General features: G+C 48.9%; 1 protein-coding gene across 1 annotated transcript in view; it reads left to right on the forward strand.

The window, feature by feature from the left end:
* Itga9 (integrin subunit alpha 9) overlaps positions 1–24092 on the forward strand; it is a 293447-nt gene that overhangs the window by 49145 nt on the left and 220210 nt on the right. Inside the window, exons 6-11 of the mRNA XM_032911092.1 lie at positions 3063–3192; positions 6114–6199; positions 8473–8541; positions 13296–13433; positions 16278–16383; positions 17384–17478. Of these exons, the coding sequence (XP_032766983.1) occupies positions 3063–3192; positions 6114–6199; positions 8473–8541; positions 13296–13433; positions 16278–16383; positions 17384–17478 (624 nt within the window). The remainder of the gene's footprint in view (positions 1–3062; positions 3193–6113; positions 6200–8472; positions 8542–13295; positions 13434–16277; positions 16384–17383; positions 17479–24092) is intronic.

The raw sequence follows: 24092 nt of genomic DNA on the forward strand, positions 1-24092 counted from the left end.
TACTTGAAAGGGTCAGGCAGGCTGGATCCCTCCCCTGCCCTCCAGCTGACCTCCACACTCGGCTGCCATGAGCTGTAGCTTGCTGGATGTGCCCATGATGGGTCAGAGCTTTCCCACTCAAGATGTCTGCTTGACCTGTGGTCAGTGTCCCCAAGGTCATCCGTCCTCTGTGAGTTATGAATACCTCATGTCCTTGAGGATAAAGGACCACTCTAACCACGTTGCGGACTAGAATGGCAGAGGTGATATACTCCAAGATTCTAGAGAAGACATGAGCTGACCCATCATGGAGATGGCAGGGGGACATTTCTTGGTTCAGATTTAATAGTATATGGTGGCATATACATATAAGGCTGGTGGCTCCTTTCAGGCACATCTAGGTGACACTGTATCATAAAGGAAACTGGAGAGAGGCCCACAGTGTTTATTGAGGGACTGGATTTAGGCAACTATGACTTTTGCCTGTGTGCATTTGTGTGCACCACTGTCATTGGCTGGTTCTTGCATGGCAGAGTTTAGAATTGATCACACTCTCCTGACATTTGACAATGGTACCCAAAAGGATCTAGCTGTCATCCACAGTGAATAGAAAAATCCAAACTCAAGGGCTTCCAGGAAGGCAGTACTTCTCTTTGAGTACAGTGGGAGGGTCACAGCTTTGACTGAGCAGGCCAGCTTGGACGGAGATGAAACACTGTGATGACTAAAAGAGCAGGGGGATGATAGGAGCTTTGTCTTGTGTTTTAATTTTTTAATTTTATTGTTTTTATTCATATGTATATACACATGCATATACATACATACATGCATACATATATACTACACGCATGTGCACGAATCTATGGAGGCCAAAAGTCAGCTTCATGTGCTGTCTTGTTCCTTGGGAGCCCTTTATCTTATTTTTTGAGTCTGAGTCTCTCAATGATCCTGAAATTTGATGATTAGGTTGGCTGACTAGTGGACCCCAGCCTGCCTCATCCTCCCCAGTGCTAGCGTTCTAGGTTCATGCCTCCATGCCTGGTGTTGGGAATTGCATTCAGGTCCTCATGCTTCTGGGCAAGTGCTTAGGTGCTGGCTCTCCAGCCCCCTTTCTGGATTTTTAAGGAATGAGACAACTTTGTTTATAAAAGATTATGTTGTATATGTACTTTGTAACACTTAAGAGGTAACAGGAGGTATCAGGTATCTACTTAGTTTTTCTTCTGGATGAAGGCAAATCTCAGGAAAACATCCCTTCCTTCACCCAGGTCCTGCAGAGTCTTTGCAAGCTCCTGCTGCTGCTCAGCGCCTCGGTTTAGACCAAGCTACAGATGAAGAGAGTTGTGTATACAACTGGTCCTGCGGGCATCACTCACACTCTTCAGTGCCCACTGTGTTTGGGCATTGATTACAATTCTTTTTTAAGCTCAGGCCAGAAAAATAGTCTCTCTCCTCTAAGGAACTCGTGGTTTATCTTTCAAATACCCTTTGAGAACTGGCAGTGTTCTCACACCAGGGTGAGGGGAGTACGTAGATGGATGTCTGAATCAGGGTTTTACTGCTGGGAAGAGACACCACGACCAAGGTAACTCTTGTAAGGATAACATTTAATTGGGGCTGGCTTACAGGTTCAGAGGTTCAGTCCATTGTCATCAAGGCAGGAGCATGGCAGCATCCACGTAGGTATGATGCAGGAGGAGCTGAGAGTTCTCCATCTTCATCTGAAGGCTGCTAGGAGAAGACTGACTTCCAGGCAGCTAGGAGGAGGGTCTTAAAGCCCACACCCACAGTGACACACCCACTCCAACAAGACCACACCCACTCCAACAAGACCACACCCACTCCAACAAGACCACACCCACAGTGACACACCTACTCCAACAAGGCCACACCTCCAAATAGTACCTCTCCCTGGTCCAAGTATATTCAAACCAGAACAATGTCTGAACGAATGTGCATTGTGCCACCTTTTCCCACAGAAATGATTTGTTCCCATAAAGAAAGAAAGGAGAGAGGACAAGATAGAAAGAAGAGAAAAAGGCTTCCCATAGTTCTACATCCCAATGAGGAAGGGGCCATAAATACATGGAGACTCAGCCTCTTGGTCTGTGTCTGTGTAGTCATCTAGATATGTCACTCAAAATTTCATACTCTCAATAACAACTCGTGTACCCCAAGACAGTCTCAGGGTGCCTTGTGTTTTCTGTTCTAGTTTTTATTTTTTATAGTTATTTTCTTTTGTCAAAGACTTACTCGAGTGTCTACATACATGTATGTGCACCATATGTGTGCATGCTGTACTTTTTTTAAATTATTAACTTACAAAAGCATTGGGTTTCATTGTTATTTTTTCTGATGAAATTTGTTTTTGATGTTTCTTTCTCTATCATTCTGACCTTCTTTCCGTATTTAAAATTTTACTTATTTATCATTGTGTATGTATATGGACACGCTTGATGTTTGTGTGCATGTACGTAGGTATGCCTGCCACAGTACATGTTCGGTGATAAGGACAACTTTCAAGAGTCAGTTCTCTCCTTCCACCTTGGGTTTGGGGGATGGAACTTGGGTGGTCAGGCTTTTGCAAAACCCCTTTTACTGACTGACTGGTTTCCCTGGCCAATATTCGTATTGGGACAACATCCCATGAAACTCAGGTTAGCTTTGAACTCGCTATGTAGCTAGGCTGGCCCTGAACTTCTGCTGGGATATAGGAGTGCACCATCACCATGCTAGGGTTGCTGTTGCTATGTTCTCAAGCACTGTTTCCTGGTGTCACATGATTTAGCAATAGCATCAGTTGCTCACCGTTCTGTATTTTACCTTAGGATGAAGCCGGGGTTGGAGGTAGGGGGGTCCATGCAGCCGCTTCGGTGTCCAAAACAGGGACTTGGTCTGTCTCTCATTCTCTCTCCTCGCTTAGTCATTTCATATTTAGGCCTAGCAGGGATAGACTCCAGATTTCCCAGGATCTGGTACCGTATGTGTTGCCGTAACGAGGCATTTCGAATTTCTTTGCTGTGACTATGGCTCCCAGTGTATCATCTAATCCACTCCGTTCCCCTTCGGACTTCTCTCCCTAGGAGCTGGTGATCATGGGCGCTCCGGGCTCATTTTATTGGGCTGGCACACTCAAGGTGCTGAATCTCACAGACAACACGTATTTTAAGCTGAACGACGACGCGATCATGAACAGACGGTATACTTACCTGGGTGAGTAACTGGGGAGTCCGTAGGTAACGAGGTGGACCTCTGTCAACATGAGCTCATGGACTGTTGCTCTATTACTAGGACAGAGAGAAGCAGTAGCTGGCTTTTACATTAATCCGCCTAACTAGTCACACTTTTGTCAGAGTTCCCTTAACGTCTTGACGTCTAGCTGCACACATGGGTGGTAGAAGAGGAACTCAGTCCAAACAGGGTGGTTTTCTTGAAATCTGATGGGTGAGCTTCCAGGGGAACAACCATTTCCTGGCCTTGGTTTGGCAGTCAGTCACGTTCAGATGGTCAGATATGAAGCAAACTCAACTGGATCCTGGTTTTCCCTGGACATCATTTTGAATGATGGGTCTGCTTCCCGGTCACGAGTAGAAGCAGTGAGAACTGGGGGTTTCCATGCTGAGCCTTACTCAAAGGCTCTGAGATGTTTTTCAATCATTTTTTTCAATTTTTTAATTGTCTAGAGAGAAGGTAGGTATGATTTAACTTAGCAGCCGCCAGGCAAGAGTGGTCCTGGGCTGGGGACGGTGGTGTGTACCCATGTCCTCACTACTCCAGAGCCCACGGCCTCTGCAGGAGGTTTATGAAATCAAGAACATTTGAGCCATTCTGGACTACATAGTGAGATGCCATTTCAACAAAAAACAAAAATGGAGGAAGGAAAGGCAGAAGGGAAGAAAAAAGAAGAATGGAAGGGGAGGGAGAAAAAGAAGGGAAGGGAGAAATGGAGGGCAGGAAATAGGAAGAGAGGGAAGGTGCAGATAGAAGGCCATGAACAGAGATAAGCCAGGCATGGCAGCCCAGCCCTGTAATCCTAGCACTCTGGAGGTAGAAGCAGGAGGATCAAAAATTTGAGGTCACCTTGGGCTGCTTAGCAAGACCTTGTCTCAAAAAAACAAAAATACAGTACTGAGTCCCTTCTCCAATCCAGGCCTCAAGTGGACTGAAAGGGAAACTAAAGAAAGGGTGAAGCCAACAAAATAATGTCGTCTTTCATGGCTGCTGTATACAATCGCAGCCAAGGGAACCTCCGACCCCCCTTTCTGCATAGAGAATTTTCTGGAAAGATGCTGGGCGGGTGTAAGGAGCTGGGGACTTGTCATTCCCGCCATGAGTGTTTTGCCGAGCAGCAGGGCACTTTATAAGCTTTGAGGTGTTTCTTCATCCAGCTCCTTCAAACACCTCTCACTCAATGCCATGCTTGGTGGGTGATCCGAAACAGTCTTCCAAGACAGCTGCCATCACTGCCCAGTATGGTTCATAGAGGACGGAGTGTGAAGGCGTTATGTGACTTGGTAGTGAAGTCAGTTACTTGTCCATGGTTTCTGACACAGGGTTTAAGTGCTGAAGCCCCAACCCTGGGGATGCATTTGCCTCTAGTGCTGAACCTTTGATGAAGCTGGGAACACCACGAGAGTGGGGGCTGCGCTTCTCATTCCTGGGGCGCTGTCTATTTGATGAAGGGAGAGACTCAGTGAGTCAGGGACTTGAGGGAAGGCACGAGAAGGCCACAGCTGGTTGGTGGCTCTAGGTTTGAGGATGGGTCCTGAGAACTCTGGGGCCTGTGGTTTCTCTCTGAGACCCTTATCTGCTGCCGGGATTAGCACGGAGCAGTTGACCTGGGTCTCACTCATGGCAGCCTTGGGTGAAGTGAAGTCTGGGAAAAGTCAACCACGTGGAAAACAAGATTTAGCCAGGCTAAAGTGATGGCGGCTGACATGTGTCACGGCAGTCAATGTATAATCAGAGCAGTGGGGTTGAAGGTCATGAGAAAGCTTGAAGGATAGACGACATTTTGTATTGGCCGGAGGTGCGAGTTTGACCTTCCAGATGGTCTTGGGAAGGCAAGAGACATTTAAATCCAGCTCACACAACCATTTTTTATTGTTTCTGGGTTCCTTTCAGACCCAGATTCCTCGACTCCCCATCTGCTCACCAGTCCATGCATCTGTCCGTCATGGGTCCTTGTCCTTCTCTTAAAAAGGACATGACAATTGCTGACCTCAGCTTCTCTGGAGTCAGACATGTTGGGTTTGAATCTTGCTTGGTAATCTTGGGCATGGTTGTTCAACCATTTATTGTGTATATGCGAAAAAGAGAACATTAAAATATTTTATAGTGTTAGGAATCGAACCCAGGGCTTTGTACATACCAAGCAAGCCCTATTCTACCATTGAGCTGAGCCCTAAGCCCTATTCAATCATTGAGCTGAGCCCCAATCCCCATCCTACCATTGAGCTGAGCCCCAAGTCCTCTTCTACCATTGAGCTGAGCCCCAAGTCCTATTCAATCATTGAGTTAAGCCCCAAGCCCTATCTTACCATTGAGCTGAACCCCAAGTCCTGTCTACCATTGAGCAGAGCCCCAAGCCCCATCCTACCATTGAGCTGAACCACCAGCCCTATTCTACTATTGAGCTGAGCCCCAAGTCCTCTTCTACCATTGAGCTGAACCCAAGTCTTGTCTACCATTGTGCTGAGCCCCAAGCTCTATTCTACCATTGAGCTGACTTCCAAGTCCTTTGTTCATTTTCTTGACCTGGATGGGGTTTGCACTGTAGGCATATGTGTGGCCATTCACGGAGTTGCACCTTTTCGTGTATGGACTGCGTCATTAGAATTCCATTTCCCCAAAGTAAAAAACACAGGGAGTATGTAGCACCCTCCTTGTTCCATAGAGGACCATCCGAAGGCATGGTCCTCCAGTGTCCCCACAAACATGCATTTCTATGAGACAAGATGTTTATTATGAAAAGATTGGCAGTTGTCACTTGTCCTCCAGGAGGTCCATGTCCCAAGGATAACTAGCATGTAATGTCTACATACCCACCTGGGAAGCCCTTTCTTCTGCTGCATAATTTTTCCCTTATCTGACCTCCATCAAGCAAATCCTTGCTTCCTCTTCATCCTGTCTAGGCTATGCAGTGACCGCCGGCCATTTCTCTCATCCGTCCGTCACTGACGTGGTAGGAGGTGCCCCACAGGATGAAGGCATTGGAAAGGTAAGGAGAAAAGCCTGAGGCACGTCATGGTGCCAGGCAGAGGAGGGGCGCACACATGCTTCTCCGGAGGGCATTTCTGGTTTGTTTTGCCCCATCACTCCCAGATGGGTTGATGTGTAAGTGACCAGCAGACAGGGAGCCCGTCTCCCCTCTGCTCACGCTGGGGGAGTTCACCTTGAAAACTTAGAGTATAGATACTATTCTTTGCCAATTCTCTTCTTGGCAAATAACTTTGTGTGTAGACATCACGGGACCCTCCCCCAATCCCTCCCCCAATAGGGAGAGCATCCAGTGATGTACAGATTCAAATACCACCATCTTCCCAAGCCTTTACCTCTGACTCGGTGGAATCCATTTCATCTGCAACGTCTTTAGAGCTCCATGACGGCGGTTTTATTTGTTTCCCTAGTGTTTCAGAAAAAAAAAGTCCCCACTGTGTTCTTATGACCTGAGAATATGTAAATATGGCTTTCTCTAATGTATCTCCAAGAAGGTAGAGGACACCGTGGAGTTATGGCCTCTAAGGCCCAACATGGGGAGCTGTGGCTGTTGGTACTGTCCCCTGACATTGAGTCGGTCCCACTCAGGATCCCACTTTTATCTTACTGGCTGTATGCATTGCTCTCCTCATTGCTGTGACCAAATACCTGTCAAGAAGCAATTGGGGGAAAGGAGTCTTTGTCATGGCTTAGAGTCTGAGGAGACATACTCTGTCATGATACAGAAGGCGTAGCAGCAGTCGGGAAGCTGTCTGGTCACATTGCATTTACGCCCAGGAACAGAAAGCTAACCCCCCACTGACCTTCAGCGAGGCTCCACCTCCCAACCCCCCCCTCACCCCCACCCCCATCCCCCCCCCCAAATGTCAGCTGAGAACCAGGTGTTCAAACTCATGAGCCTATGGGGACAGTTAATGTTCAAACCAGTGTTGGGGAAAACTGAACAATGGTGTATACTTAGGGCCGGTAGTCCAAAGGGTAGATCAGTGAGTGAATGGTCAGACCATTCTCCTGGTTCAAAAAGTGGGATTAAGTTCTGGACTGACACCATGGTTCATGAGAACCTTCGGCCAAGAGGTCAGAGAGCTAAAAGGCGTCAGCTGACTTGCTTGCCTGAGATGTGACCATGATGTCCTCTCTACAGGTGATCTCGGGCAGGAGGCAGCAGTTGCTGCCACCGTGTTTTGGGAGTAGGGTGCTACAGAGAGAGGTCCTTTGAAAGTGAAACCAAATGTCAGGGCGCTGAGCTGGAGGCTGTGGAGGATTGCGTAGTTGAACTCTGATAACTTCTGTCCAGAACTGGCTCTGTCTGAGTCACATGAATTCCTGTACGCCATGGAAGGAGACACCCCAGTGGTCATGGCGCCTCCTGGGGAGGAAGCAGGGCTCCTAGACTTCTTCATGGTGACCTTTAGGATTCGGGTCATCTTCTTTCCTGGTGTGAGAGCATCAGGGCCTTCACACCAACATGCTGTTCCTTAGCTGGGGAAAGAGCCCTCAGCCCCACTTCTCATTAGCTCATCTTTGTGTCCTGTGTAACTAGAGGGGCTGGAGCCACGGCTCAGTGAGTAAGAGTGCCTGCTGCCCTCCTAGATGACGGGACTTTAGTCCCCAGACTCACACAAGCAGCTCACGGTCCCCGGTAACTCCAGCTCTGGGAGATCTGATGCCCTCTTCTGGCCTCCACATACCATACACATGTGGTATACATTCACACACACACACACACACACACACACACACACACACACACACACACATAGAGAGACACAGAGAGAAAAAGACAGAGATAGAGAGAGAGACAGAGACAGAGACAGAGACAGAACAGAAATACTTTTTGAAGGAGATGTAACCCGAGGGGCCGGAGATCCTACAGGGGATCGGTTTGGGGAGGTAATCACCAGTGCCAACATTCACCCATTTGTCTTAGGTTGTGCCATCCATTAAAGCTTACCTCCCAGGACAGGAAGAGTTAATTTAAAGAGAAAGCTTGTCTATCTACCAAGGGTTGAATCGCTTGGTTCTAACTGGGGAGGCTTCCTGGCCTTCTTGTGTGTGGTCTCTACAAACTGTGTGGTTCAGGAGCCGTGGAGATCCTTTCTGCCCCAGGATTGAGGGGAGCTTTCTTCCCAAGTCATGGAGAGTTCTGTCCATACCTTTGCTACCATGAATCTGTGGGCGCACCTCTGTGGGAGACAACAGGAAGACGACGACGATGAACACCTTTAGTCAGAGCTCTCATTCTGACTAGGATTTTCTTTTCCCCCTCCATAGGTTTATATATTTAGAGCTGACCGACGATCGGGGACCTTAATAAAGATCTTCCAGGCATCAGGGAAAAAGGTGAGTTCTTGATGTGGTTCGTGTGAGAGCCAGTTCCCGTCGAGGTCACCTATAACCTAGGGTTCATGCTCATCTGAGGAGACGTACCACATGAGTCTCCACATGGCTAAGCTACAGGTGTGCTTTAAAAGGTCTCACAACCAGGCGCTGGCATGCAAATGAAGCATGTTGTCTCTTTGCCTCCTCCCTTCACCTTTGTTTCCCTCTGGCTGTCTCATGGACACACATCTCCAACCCAGAAAGATCGCTACCGTCAAGGGCAGCCACAGAAGCAATCGCTTTCGAGAGACACAGGCAGACAGATAGTTCCCATTGTCTCTGTCTTGCCTGCCTGATGCTGTCTTCTCCTCACATCATTGTCACACCAGGGGGACAGCTGTCACATAAAGAAAATTAAAATAAAACTCATAAATAAAACAGAGATGTTCAATCTACAACCTCGAGGCTGTGTCCACCACCATAAATGCAGTACAAAATTACAGTTCCTTAAACACTATGGTGTGGGCTTTACATTTTTGTTTGTTTGTTTGCTTGCTTGCTTGCTTGTTTGATTTTGTCACTCTATCCTACTATTCTCAGATATAAATTTCTTGGGTAACGACTTTGTCTTCTTAGGACATTGAGTATAAAATAAACCACAAAGCCATTTCCGAAGGCTGCCTTGGAGAAGGGCTACCTACCTGGGACACTCTACTATGCCCATCTCCACCCCTGCTTCCTGAAAGTTTCCACTGTGACCCGTGAGATTAAGTCAGTAGATCGGTTCCATGATTCGTTCACTTCCTTTTCCTGGGCTTCCCATCCTGCCTGTGTTTATGTAGCTTAGATCAGCAGGGAGGTGTGGCTGAGCTTAGGGGCTCAGGGGCATGAGGCTGAGGCCAGGAGGATTGTGGGATTCTATGGAGGTTGTTGGAGGCTTTAGTGGGCTCTGGGACAAAGCTTAGGGTGCATGAAGTGTGGGAGGGAGGTGCCAGGAGGCTTTGCCCAGTTTCCCCGAGACGAGGGGCAACAGTGATTGTTCCTTCCTGGCCCACTTCCCCTGGTTCCCGCTTGCTTCATTCCTGTCTGAGTTGTTCTTGCTTCACAGCAGCCTGGAACCATTTCATGGTGTTCCGACGGTGAATGATATTCGGGGTTCCAAAACCCTCGCTGGCATGTAGTTGTTATTCTTTCCAGTGGTTGCGATTTTAGCAGCTTTAGAACGTACACTCAGTATATAATGATCATAACCTTTGCGTGAAAAAAATGTACCCACAAACTCGGCTTTGCTCTCAGCTCTCGGAGGTGCGCTGGCGTGCGCTATTTTAACATTTCCCAAACCCCAAAAACTAGTGTCATAAAGTAACCGTGAAAAATCCGCAAACTAAGTTTTCTAAGCAACCCCGAAGTTAAGAAAGAGATAGCTACATACTATTGGTGATATATAAAAAAGATCGCCCTCCCCCGCAAAGAAAACCCCAAGTAGGGTGTGACTGTCACATAACAAATGGCTGGTGGGGTCCACCGTGGATAATGTGCCTACACGTGACAGTGTGAGCATTCTTTTGGGGTGGCTGAAGAAGGGGAACGCACCTCCATGCTGTTTGCTGAGTGTCCTTCATCGTCAATCTGGTTAGGTCTGGAGAGTGGCTTCCTTGCCAGTTGTGTCTCAGTGAGTCAGCTTTAGGCAACGATATGGATGCCTGTAGCCTTCAAGAACCCGTGTCTGAGCTGCCTGAGGACCAATGCAGTGGGTTCTAGAGAAGACGCAGTTCTGTTTGAATGGCCTCCTTATGATGGGACCCGTCAGGTTCTTCCATGCAGAGACTGACGGGTCAAGGTGCTTTACCCCAGCTCCACAGCCGTCTCCCCTGCCCCTCCTTACTTCCAATCTCCCTCCATCCTTCTTTCTGTGTGTGTCATGCAGATATGCACACGTATGTGCACGTGTGCATGTGTGTACATGTATATATGTACATACATGTCTTCCTCAGTCACTCTCTACCTTATTGTGAGAGAGGCCCTCAGCTGAGCTGGCTGGGCTGTGAGCTGCAGGGATGCCCCTGTCCCCTGCTTCCTCAGCCCCAGGACGCTCAGACTCCAGTCCTCAGGTTTGCATAGAAGGTGCCTGGACCCCTCTCTTTAGGGTTCTTCTCGGCAGAGCCTTTGTCCCGCTCTGGAGTTACCCCTACACCATAAGCCTTTCCACTCTACCGACACCTTCTGCTTATTGCTACAGGAGATTCTCATTCTCTGGGCCCCCATTATCTCATAGGGAGAGGACATGACCCCCCCTCCCAACCCCCAGGCCTCCAAAGCAAGCCTCCGACTTTGGCCTTTTGTTCAGGGCTACACAGACAGCAGGAGGTTCCAGCTCCGACAGCCGCCCGCCCGTTCACTTCTGCTTTTGTTTGGCTCCAGTTCAGTTCAAATTGTCTGGTGCCCTGGCTCCCTCTCAGGAAGAAAGAAAGCTAACAACAACACAAATTGGAAGAGAGGTCTGTTTCTTGAGCTGACGCCCTACAAACACTAAACACAGGAGCCATGGCTAAGTCTGTGGTTCAGGTGTGAATACAGTTGCACCCGAAGCCGCTGAGAACCTCCAGTTAAGTAACTCCCGCCTCAGAACGTGTCCTTGGACACGCTGAAGTGTTATCGGTAAAGTTGTCCATCCGCATTTTACAAACTGAAGGGTTTTTGATTGAACACCCATGAAGACACCAAGATAAATCGCCCACTGGGATTAAGCTAATCACCTCCTGGGGCTCAGCCAGAGAACAGCTGTCCGCTCTGCTCTTCTCCCTTGCCTGGGTTTCTAAGCCACTTTCCCCAGTCCACCAGGGCCAGCGTTAACTGCAGGAAGCAGTTTGGAGAATTCTTGCCTCTCTCGAACTCCCCGATGTCAGCTGCCAACAAGACTCAGAAGCAGCTGGAGAGATGGCTCAGTGGTTAAGAGCACTGACTGTTCTTCCAGAGGTCCTGAGTTCAAATCCCAGCAAGCGCATGGTGGCTCACAACCATCTGTAATGAGATCTGATGCCCTCTTCTGGTGTGTCTGAAGACAGCGACAGTGAGCTTATATATAATAAATAAATAAATCTTTAAAAGACTCAGAAGCAAGAGAACACTCCAGGTCTTTCTATTAGAAAGCATTCATTTAAAAACAACATTACATTCTCTCTTCTTTGTGTTAGAGGGGGTTTCAAACCTGCAGCCCTTTAGGGCAGGCTCGGCTTGCAAGCTTCTGTTTGGCACGCACAGGATTCCTTTGTACCTGTATCACAGAACCGTGTCTTAGCCTAGATCTCTCATTTGCCAAGCGAAGCTCTCTCAGCACTGTGCTATCCATCCTTAGCTCTTCTCTAACCACTCCTTACAGTTTTTTTATTTTTATAATTTTGCACTATCGTACATGTGCGTGGGTGTGTGCAGTCCCCTCGTGCGCCCGTGATGTCGTATGCCCCCTGGAACTGAAGGTAGAAGGGTTTGTGAGCTGTTCGGTGTGGGTGCAGGGAACAGAACTCGGGATCTCTGCGAGAGTCTTGTATGCTCGTAACCACCGAGCCATCGCTCCAGCCCCTGTTTTACTTTTGAGGGAGGGATTTGCTAAGCCCTTGTACTTTGGGTTTTCCCATCTCAACCTTCTCAGTAGCTGGGATCACAGCCCCAGGCCGCCAACGCCATAGCGATTAGTCTAGAAGAAATGAACACATTCTCAGCATGTGAAACAACTACTTCCAGTCAACACCGAGAGCTTCTCTTGGGGATGAAAAGCTGATGTGCTGGAGCCAGCCCTCCTGGTGAGGGTAGTTAGCCAGAGCTGGGTGGGGCTGCTACCTCAGCCAGCCCGAGGGCTCCAGGTTGCTGCGGTCTCCAGCACTCAGTGTCATGAGTTAGACGCTACTGAGGACTCACACCACTTAGCACATGTGAGCACACTTGAGGTGCTAATTTTCATTTTACTTCTTTCATGCAGGCAAAAGCCTGGCTCTTTGGTCTTTGTGTTTGAGACGGTGGATATAAAATGACAGATCCTAGGGCCCAAGGATCTGGCTCGATTGGTAGAGTCTTGTTGCACATGTATGAGGAGGAGAGTGTGATCCTTGGATCACTCAGAATGCATGTGGTAAAGCCAAGAGTGGTGTCATGCTCCTGTAACCTCAGTGTTGCGGAGACAGAAATGGGCATATATACCTGCACACGTATGAACAGGCACACACATGAACACATATGTACACGCGTGTGCACACACATAAATGAAATGGAATAAAGTAGCAGGTACTGATTACACTATGATTCAAGGAGATCCAGTACAAGCAGGCTCGGTGTCCCTATCTGTCAAACAACCTTGAGTTACATGTTCTTCTGCCATGTCAGCTTGTGCCCCATCCCTTACTCCATGGAAGGCTGGAGAGGACGTGTGCCCCATGCCATATTTTCCTGCCTGTTTGTGTTATGAGATTTCATGTTCCTTCTCGCTCTGCCTTGTCAAATGTCTGGTTCTGGAGCACATAGGCAAACATGGCGTCTCATTCTCTGGGGACTGGGCTGTTTGCCTGCCCCTTACAGGGCTCTAGCAAAGGGACCTGTGGGCTGGCCAGCTTTGGTCTCCCACCGACTGGGAGCTCCTCAGGAGCTGGGTGTGTGCTCATGCTCAGCTGACACAGCTTCTGAGGCACTGGACGCGTGCTTCCTAAGCTAGTGGGCTGATGAAGGGAGGGCCTCGGCGTGTAAGGACAGTCCCTAAGCACGTTGTCATGATGACTTGGTTACAGATGGGATCTTACTTCGGCTCCTCCTTGTGCGCAGTAGACCTGAACATGGATGGTCTCTCCGACCTGCTCGTGGGGGCCCCCATGTTTTCCGAGATCAGAGATGAGGGGCAGGTCACCGTCTACCTCAACCAAGGACACGTGAGTACAAAGTGGGCAATGAGGAGGCGGGCATTGGGGAAGGACATCCATATAGTCATGTGACACGCACCCACCGGGCCACACCGGAGGGAAAGCCTGAGTCCTGCATGGAAAAGGTTAATGAGTCATTAGTGGACAATTATATACAGTGTGACACTTCAAAGTATGGGACCCAGGGGGAGTCTTCATGACTATTGGATGCTGTTTTGGTTTTTCCTGCTTCCTCTAAGTGATGCCACTGCGATATACTCATGGTTGTAAGGGTCTTCGTTAGCTCGCCTGTCTCTAACCTTACAGCTAAAAAGTGATGAGGCTGTGATTTGCGCGCATCGGCAAGCTGGCTGCTTCATCTTCTCTGGGCCACACCACCTTTCTAGAGAGGGTAGAGGAGTAGGATATCTTCATGGAAGCCCGAGGAAGCAGTAGGAGTTGAGTGGGAAGGTGACATGGACTAGGCCTGAGCTTCCAACAGGAAGATGTGCATGGAGCTGTGAGGTAGTAGGGTCTTTACCTGTTCAGCGAGGAGTTCACGCTGGGCACAGGCTGACAAACAAGCCCAGGGCTGTAAGCACAATGTCCCTTATCCTGTAAAACCACAAAGGGGAGAAAGAGAAAGAGAGAGAGAGAGAGAGAGAGAGAGAGAGAGAGAGAGAGAGAGAGGGTTGCAAAGATGCCTCTCTCCCCTCTGCAGCTGGTGGAGGGAGGGTGGGCGGGGCCTGGAGAGGGAGGGCAGAGCAGCAATCAGTAGTGGCAGGGGACCCATGAGAAAGCAGAATCTAAGTGTTCAAGCACGCATCCCCCAGCCCCATCTCATACCTTACGCCACATGACTACACTACGCACAGCGTCTTGTTTCTAGTGAGCCATAGCCCACTCGGTTAGCAATTATACGGCACTGTGGGGGAGTGGAGATGTAGGCAGGCCTGAGCTCACATCTAAACCTTGCCAACTCTTTTATACAAAGGAAGAGCAAGTGGCTCGAAATCGATCCCCCGTTTCCTCCTCGACAAAGTAGGAAGTGCCATACATATGGTCTACACAGGATGGCTGAACCATATATGGGTAGATATACAGAGAAGGAATTGGGATTTCCCCTACCACACCAGCAGGAAGAGTTACAGAGATGGCCATCTGTGCCCAAGGGTTCTTGGATTTAACCAACCACAGATTGAACACACGGGGACAAAACATCCCTTGTGTCCTACTGAGCATGCTCAGACTTTCCTTGCCGCTGCTCCCTGAATGACATAGGGTAAAACCTATTTGCATATCATTTGCATTGTGTCAGACATTGTACATAATCTAGACATGGTTTAAGGACAGGGGAGGGCATTCATAGGTTCTATGCAGAGACCGCACTGTTTTATATAAGACATTTGGACATCTAAAGTTTTAGTTTAGGGTCCTGACACCAGTATTTTCAGACACCGAGGGACAACTATTTCTTGTGTTTTTGAGGTGTGGGGGGTCTCACTGATTAAGTGAATCAAATCATCACATCTTTATGTGTTTCTTCAAGCTGTGAATTCTTTTTATAGCAGTAGAAATATAGTCACAACAAAAGACAGACCCTGGTGCGGTGGACTGTGGGTAGATGGTTGGTCCAAAGTGCCTCCACATCAGGGAGGTTTAAAGATTCCTAAGCCTGAAGTTGCCCGGTGTTATAATGTCCTGGTTTTTCTATGTCGGTGATTCATGGCGACTATGGGCATTCTGGTGCCGTATACACCCTTGACCCCTCTCGGTGTTTGCTCTGGAGTCTGAAAGTTGAGCTACAGTGCTACACCCCTCACCCCAGTGGCACTGAGTACAGAAACAGGGCCCCCTGACAAGGTGACTCATGCCTGCCCTGTGCAAAGCAACCTTGGGGACGTATAGGAAAAGGGACAAGAGAGGGGAAGGTAGAAAAATGTGTACTCCGTTGGTTACCAGAATCTACGGTTCCTACCTTCACCCCTCTACTAAAAGCTCGAGTCAGGAATTGGAGAGAGGAACTAGATTCATTCAAGGCCAGCCCTGAGGAAAAGACAGGAGATTTCTTAATCTCAAATTGACATCCTGGGATGGGAAGCTCAAGGGTGCAAAGACATCGGACACCGGTTTCAGCGAGGCACTGAGCAGGACACGGATGTGCCGCAGAAGCCTTTCCTCTCAGAGCCTGTCTGTCTCCTCGCTTCCTGAACTTGACCTAGGACCTTGGTCCTGAACCATTCACACACTTTCTTTCAGACAAACACAGTCAGTTCATCTGCTCTGAGGAGAGGAGACCTTTAGAGACAGACACCCCACCTTATGATTTAGAAAATCCCAGGAAAGAGGAGGTGGCTTAAAAGGTCTGGTAGAGAATTATGGGAGGGGGCTGAGGTCATAGTTTCTTGCTCTGATGCTTTTAATCCTAGCATTCAAAAGGCAGAGGCAGGAGGATCTCTGAGTTCAAGGCCAGCCTGATCTATACAAAGACTAGCCAGAGATACACGGTGAGACCTTGCCTCAAAGAAAGCAAAAATTGATTTTTGCGGGGGAAGAGAGCTGAGAAGAAAGACCCAGTGGGGACAAAGAGAGGGTAGGCTTGCCTGTCTGAATTTGGCCAAAGGAGGTTCAGTCATTGGTCCACCTGCTATTACCTTTCTTCTATAATGTATCTCAGGGTACTCCAGACTCTCATTGTATAGGTGAAAAGCCCTATTTTGCTATGAGGAGAGATATTTGGGTTCCTGTGGTGCTGCCCAGCTGTTTCCTGTCCGCAGTTGTGCCCTAAGAGGGTGATGTTCTGAGCGCTGACTTTTTATTGTGCTCTTTTTTTTTCCTTTCCTCCTCCTTCCCCCACTCCATCCTGTTTCCCAGGGAGTTCTTGAGGAACAGCTGACCCTGACTGGAGATGCTGCCTACAACGCACACTTTGGGGAGAGCATCGCCAGCCTGGGTGACCTTGATGATGATGGGTTCCCAGGTGAGTAGGGCCTCTCTCGGGGCATGGGGTCCCTCCAGGTGCAGCAGCTTGTCACGCTCTAACATTGTCCCTTGTTTGTGGCTGGCTCCTGGATTTTCCCTTCCACACAGAAACTCCCTGAGGGAGAAAGGGCAACTCTGAAAGGTGGACTGGCCACCAGAATGGCCCTTCTGTATGATCCATTGTCAGCTCCACTCTCTGTGCTATGTGCTTGCCATGGCTTCTGGGACTGGTCCACAGGCTTCTTCCTGCCACAGAACGTTTGACTCTGCATCTAGGACGCTCTGTCGTGTTTTTGGGGAAGCGGATACAGGGAGATCATCTGAGCCTGATTGAGTACAGTGTCTATCAGAAGAATGGATGTACCCAAGAGTGTGTACCCAATGTCCACTTCTTCTTGGACAATGGTCCCCTCCACAGCCTTAGGCTTCTCTGGTCTTTTTAGCACCTCTTCCCCTCACTGTGTAGAGTGTACAGACATTAGGAGCTGCTTCTGCAGGGCAAGGATGTGACTTGCTTAGGCCACATGCCCTTCAGACCTTCACACCATTGGCCACAAGTGGCTTCATTCTGTCAGAGGGCTGTCACCTCAGGGTCCTGGGAATGCACACCTCCTACCCTTGGTGTCACAGGAGCAGACATATGACTTATTAGAAGCCACGGGCAGAAAGGAAGGAAGGTTCAGAACACCAACCACTGTCTGTGGAATTCTGACAGACAAAGGTTAGGGCAGCCATCTTCATTTGTGATTCCTTTATGGTTTGCCTCAGTGCCCTTCCCTCAGAGGACGAGGAGAGATGCATTTCCTGGGAGTAACTCTCCTCACTCTCTGTAAATTCCCACCTTTTAAATGTTAGGAGACCATTTGCCCAATTTAACGTTTGAATAATGAGTACCGGAGAAATCGTGAGGAGATGGGATTCAGACATGATGGCCGGAATTAAGAGAGCTGCACTGCTATCACCCCACGTGGCATTTCTAACAGCTGTCTCCCCCTCAGATGTGGCTGTCGGGGCGCCTATGGAGGATGACTTTGCTGGCACAGTCTATATCTACCATGGTGATGCCCAGGGGATTGTCCCCCAGTACTCAATGGTGAGTGATGGGAGGGGCCATGATGATTGTGTGTGTGTGTGTGAGTGTGTGTGTGTGTGAGTGTGCTGTGCGTGTATGAGGGGTGTGTGCATGTGTGTGTGTACAAGTGAGTATATGTTGTGTGTGCATGTATGCTCACATGTATATGTGTGTATGAACATGTGTGGATGTGTGCATGTGCATATGTGTGTGTGTGTGTGTGTGTGTGTGTGTGTGTGTGTGAGAGAGAGAGAGAGAGAGAGAGAGAGAGAGAGAGAGAGAGAGAGAGCTTCACTGTACACCATGCTATGGGAATGTGGATTTGGGCTTTCTTTCATTTTTTTCACTAGTGGAAAGAACAGTTAATTGATAATTGATACTGTTTATGAAATCCAGAAAAATTATTATAGAGTCTCCGATTTGCCCAATTCAGGAATGTATTCCACCTACATAAAAGACTATCTGAATATTTTTTCAAATATTTTGTTATTTTTAATAACACAAGTTGCAACGCCTTTGGAAGTCACGTGTTTAAAAACACGGTTTCGTGTTTATTTTTTTTTTCTTTTCTTTTTTTCGGAGCTGGGGACCGAACCCAGGGCCTTGTGCTTGCTAGGCAAGCGCTCTACCACTGAGCTAAATCCCCAACGGTTTCGTGTTTAAAAAGAGAGATGCAACTTCCTCTATTGTTGTCGTCTTTATCAAACCACCTGTGTACGAAGCCAGTGGCGTTTAATTTGTTTTTAATATTGAACTATTTTTGGACAGTGTTGTGTGTAGCTCGGGCTGGTGTCAAACCTACAAGTAGTTGAGGGTGTCCTTCAATTTCTGAGTCTCCAGCCTTTACCCACAAAGCACTAGGATTACAGTGTGTGCCACAAAGCTATTTCACATGCTGCGGGTAACAGAACCCGGAGCTATGCTTATGCCAGGCAAGCGCTCTACCACCTCAGCCACACCCCCAGGCCCGAGGAACAACCTTAAGACATAATCTGGGGACACAGGAACCCACAGAGGGCCTCGAAGTTGTCACGGTCTATTGTCAAACTTGACATCCAAACCAGAGCTGATCACAGCCCGGGTTTCACATCCCGGACTTGGGAACATGGAAGTGGCGAGTTCTCTATTTTTGCCTCGTTAGCACAGTGCTCAATCTTGCTGATGGTATCAAGCCAGGCCCATGGGAAAAAAGGAAGTCAGGCTCTCGACAGAAACACAGTCAGGATATGTGTGGTGTGTGTAGAGTGGCTTGTGCCTTTTTTCCCAGCAGCTCAGTGACAGAAAAGAGCACACAATGAGAGCTCTGCCGTCAGTTGGTAGGCAGAGTGCTTGCGAGCATGCATGAGGTCCCGGGTTCCATGCTCAGCACCCCACACACCACAAACGGTGTCATATGTCTGAAAGCCCAGCACTCAGGAGGCAGGAGCGGGAAGATCAGAAGTTTAAGGTTATCTGAAGCAAGTTCGAGACTAGCCTGGGCTATAAAATCCTCATTAATAAACTAAAAACAACACAAAAACAAGACCCCTTTTTAGTCAGCAAATATTTAGAATTGAACACTCGAGTGCTTCCGGTTCACACAAAGTACAATTCAGATTTGTATTTTTTTGTGGCTGAGCTATCTCTCCAGCCCAAGGTTTGTATTTCTTAAAATGTAACTTTGTATCGATTCTTTGCGAATTTTACAGTCTTTCACATCTCCCCATCCCTGTGTATCCTCCGTCAGCTCTTGCAACCTTCCCACTGAAAGGAACAAACAAACAAACGAATCCTGTTGTCAAAGCTGTGATGTGTCACGGAGCAGTCCATAGTGTACCTACGGTCTGTCCACACAGCTTTCCTAGCAAATGTTCCTTGCAATGAGCCGCTGGTCTGGTTCAAGCCTCTGGCTTCTGCTGTAGATCAATACAGTCCTCACCAGGACTCCTCTTGGATATTCTGTTGTTGCCCTGAGTCATGGAGATCCCGCAGCTCTGGATCTGCAGAACTGGTCCCTTTGCATGCCGCAGCAGTTCACAGATGAGGTAGATATTGGGTGGGCCAGCTCAAAGCCTTACTAAATCTGGGCTTAGGTGGTATCGGAGTTTCTCAGCCCACCAGCTGTCCCACACCCACACCACCAGAGCCAGCTCTCCCGTGCTCAAGCCCTCAGGCTGGCTCGCCCAATGCCACAGCTGGAAGGGGGCCAGCTCTCAGATTCTCATGCACTTAGGCTAGCTCACCCGAAACTCCTAGAACCAGGCCAGCTCTGCTGTGCTTCCTGGGTGAGGCACTGGGCCTGCTCCCCCTAGTGCCACAGCTCTACAGATATTAACACGGCCCCAGGTAGCAGCCCAGAGCAGGCATGTCCACCTGGCCTTCGGTGGTAACAGACCTCTGCTACTGCAGGGCCGTGGACCCAGACATGGCCCTAGTGTCAGCACAGCCCAGGACCCCACCATGGCCTTAAGTGGCATTGTCGGCTACTGACATCAGGCTGTTCCCCACTGCCCTGTAGTCTCCTGTTCTGCTCTCCTCACTGTGCCCACATCCTTCTGCTTCTCTGTCTCTTCCACCTCTCCACCACTTCCTTCTCTTAGTCACCCCAGGCCTCTGGGTGTCTTGGAAGTGCTACGCCCAACCCATGCAGAGTGGCATCAGTCAGGGGTCGTCTAGGACCTGCTCTGCCCACCAAGGTTTGTATTTTAGGACGCATGTGTAAACGGGGCTACGATCTCTTTCACTTTCATTTATTTATTTACTTATTTATTTATTCATTTGTGTGTGTGTGTGTGTGTGTGTGTGTGTGTGTGTCGTGTTCTGTGTTAGGAGCATGTGCACATGTGTGATACACACACGCAGGAGGAGGGTATGAGGTGCCCCAGTCTATGGCTCTCTCCTTCCTTCCCTTGAGACACTACAGCTAGGCTGGTGCTTTTAAAGGCCCAGCAGCCATCTCCCTGTCCCTGTGTCCCCGTCCAAGCTCATGTGGCATGCCTGGCTTTCTGTGTGGCCCCTGAGAATTAGAACTTAGGTCTCACGTCCTGCAGTAAGTGCTCTTTTTGCCTTAGAGCAACTCCCCAGCCCTGGAGACACAGTGTCCACATGCGTGAAAGTCCTGGCAGCAAATCTGAGTTAGAAGGTGGGGCCTTGCTAACCCTAGGCTCTTTCTCTCTGCCAACACCTGCTTACTCAGTGCTTGCCCTCAACCAAGGGAAAGATCCCTAGAGAGATTCACGGAGAGGAGGAGGAGCTATGGCCAGAGAGCCTGTCATTTCTCCACCCTGAATCCTTCTAACACCGGTGTGAGGTGGATACACTTCCTAGCCACTGGCTTTCTGATGAGCCCCGCAGAGGGTATTGAATTTGCCCCGAGTAGCTTCCTCCCTCAACTGCATTTTGGAAAAAAAAGGTCTGCCCAAGGGAGTCCCATGGGGAAACCTACAGATATGAGGACTTGTGTTGCCTCGAAGTACACACACTTCCTGGGGCCATCCATCCACACAGACTGCCCTTCTGTCACTAGATACAAGTAACCATGGAGACGGCAAACTTTAGGTGATTCCAACAGCTTCATTAGAAGCTGGAAGCAGAGTGCTGCCTGCGTGGTTTGGGTCAGGGATGCTCTGTCCTCGTGATGTCATCTAAGGAGCGAGTCCTCAGGTGGGGGTGAGGGGTGGGGAGTGAAGGGGGAGGGTCATTCTCCACACATCCTCCTGGAAGCTTGGGCCTGGACCTTGGAAGCTAATCACACAGAGGGGCCACCTGCAGGAGCCCCTGCCTCCCCTCTGGCGTGGCTCTCCAGTGTTTTGTTTGGTTGCTGGGTGGGACCCTTGCAGAAAGCTGCATTTGTGGTCAGTGTGGAGCGTCTAGTAGGAAGCCACACTTGGCGTCTGGAAACGGTGCCTTTGTCAGCACGCACCCTGACTTGCTTAGCCGGCACAGAGAGAAGCAGTTTCGAGCTCTTAAAAAAAAAAAAAAAAAGGGTGGAGAGAGAATGAGAAAGAGAGAAACAGCTATGATCACACTTTTCTAAGCTTGCTAATATGTATATGATAAGGCCAACGATTTAAAAGGGAAAAACAATCCCTTAATGACAGGTTCTTCCGGGCCCGGATACTGGACAGAGAGGGCATTGTGTTTAAGAACTGGAGGAAGAAATCAGGAATGAATCTAGGCAACAGGGTCGCTTTTCTTTGGCCCCAACTAGTATTATTTCTGCCGGAGAAATTGTGAGATCAGAGCCTGGACTCCTCCCACGTCCCTCTCTAACTCATGCCGCCTCCTCGGGGTTACCATGAAAAGTGTTGATTTTAAGATCTTTAGATGCCTTTCTCAACCCAAGAGCCCCCAGGCATGTCGTGGCGGCCCCTGTGATCTTTCCCTTGCCCTAACAGACGCTGCATATAAACCTGGTCAAGCGGAGGTTTCCCACAGTTCCTGGTTTCCATTTACAGTTATTAGCACCGTGCAGACTTATCTTCCTGGCTTTAGAGCATAATGGCCTGCAGATGTCAGTGGATAACTTAAGTCTGCATCGCCACCCCCAAACGGACCACCCCTCACTCTCCCCGGCTCCGGGCCACAGTGTACCCAAGAAACAAGAACCCACAGCAAGCTGCTTCCAGTGTTCTTGGCCTCCAGAGCCGAGATGCACAGCTTCAAAGTGTGGGTTTTTCTCAGATACACACACATTTGTTTAGACAGAGCCATGTGGGATGTGTGGCCGAGCCTGTTAACAAGCAGTGTTTCTGAAGTACTGCCTACAGGGCTCTGAGCTGTCCTTTGATGCTCACACATTTCCTGTCGACTGCCTTAACAGAAAATGGCAAGCTGTCTTAGATCATCTCTGGGATAGTTCCTTGTAGTTATCAGCCGCTGAGGGCAGAGGATATCCTATCTACTCAGCAGAGCGCGAGGACACGCCCCCAGCCCCACCAGGGCTTCCCCACAGTGTGATTCATTACAGAGAAAGAAAGGCAGAGTGAGCGAGCCCCCGGGTGTCTGTGAACGTGATTCTGTTGTGGGCTTTACTACAGGACAGTTTGCTTCAGGTAATCAACCTGATACAAATGTACAGTCACCAGGAGAGAGAGAAACTCTACTGAAGAATTGCCGCCATTAGATTGGTTGCTAGGTAATGTAGGAAAGGCCGGCCACTGTGGGCGGGGCCACCTCTAGTAGGTGGACCTGGTCTGTCTACTAGCCAATCAAGCCAGAGAGAGCAAGCTGAAAAGCACTGATCCCCCCCTGGTTTCTACTTCAAGCCCCTGCCTTGACTTCTCTCCTCCGTGATGGATCATAATATGTAAATGGAAATAAACCCGCTCCTCCCTGGGCTGCTTTTGGTCAATTTTTTTTTAATCACGTAGACAAAGAGCTAACTAAGACAAGGTGGACAGAAGAAAGGGCAGAATTGATCAGATCTCAGAAAACGAGACTTTTTGGCTCAACAAGTACCACAGGAATGGGAACGGATAGCTTCTGTGGGACAAGGACTGGCGGTGTGACAAGTATTCTTTTGTTAAAAGCATCTTTTTTTTTTTTTTTTTTTTTGAGCTGGGGACCGAACCCAGGGCCTTGTGCTTGCCAGGCAAGCGCTCTACCACTGAGCTAAATCCCCAACCCCGCATCTTTTTTTTTTTTTTTTTAAATTATGTGCGTTTGTGTTTGTCTGTGCAGTGCAGCAAATGAAGTCACTAAGGAGGCAGAAGAGGGTGCTGGACTACCCTGAACTGGAATCGCAGGCAGTTACATCCAAATGCCGGTGCTGGAAACCAAACTCAGAGCCTCGGGGAGGGCACTGTGCTCTAACCACTAGGCAACCTCTCCAGTCCTGTGTTCTTTATTAAGATGTGTGTGTGTGTGCATGTGGACACGTGCGTATGAAACTAGAGGACAATTTCAGACGTCATTCTCAGCTACAACCTTTGTCCACAACCTTTGACTCAGGGTCTCTAATAGACCTGCAGTCCTGTGATTAGGGAGGAGGGCACCCCTGTCCCTGGCTCCCCATGCTAGGATTACAAACACACTCCACCATATCTGGCTTTTTATATAGATGCTGGAGCCAGATCTCAGGTTCTTGTGCTTCAAGTCAAGTGCTTTACCAGGTTCCCCAGACCCAACGACTATTCCCGAACTAGGCCTTCTGTCCTGATGAAGTTAATGGAGTATAAGATGGGACATGGTAGGACAGTTGTGAATGTGACATGTGGGTTGAGGAATGCCTTTCAGGAGAAGTGGCCGACTCCCTCCCTGTACTTTCTCAGAGGCTCGGCACCATGCAGTTCTAGATTCACCAGGTCAAGCTGTTGAGTCATGAAGCTCAGGAGTCTGTAGGCCTCCTGGTTGACTGGCTGGAGGGGAAGTTCGCACATGAATGTCTTTCCAGCTGGATACGTTAGTGGCCTGTCCATCTTAGGGGAGGCAAACGCAACAGTTAGTACCTGAGTAACAGATAGGAGGGAAGGATGCTCCCAGCATCTCAACCAGTTATGCCTGGGTCAAAGCAAAGGAGACATAAAGGGTAAGGGGGATGGCTCAGTCATTGAAGTGCTTGCCTGTCTTGTATCCCAGCACTAGCGACAAAGGGTCAGTAGGATCACTGGGCGTGTTGCAGGAGTCAGACTAGACCACTTGGTAAGTTTCATACC

The sequence above is a fragment of the Rattus rattus genome, chromosome 8, assembly GCF_011064425.1.
Source record: "Rattus rattus isolate New Zealand chromosome 8, Rrattus_CSIRO_v1, whole genome shotgun sequence".
In the NCBI taxonomy this organism is placed as follows: domain Eukaryota; kingdom Metazoa; phylum Chordata; class Mammalia; order Rodentia; family Muridae; genus Rattus; species Rattus rattus.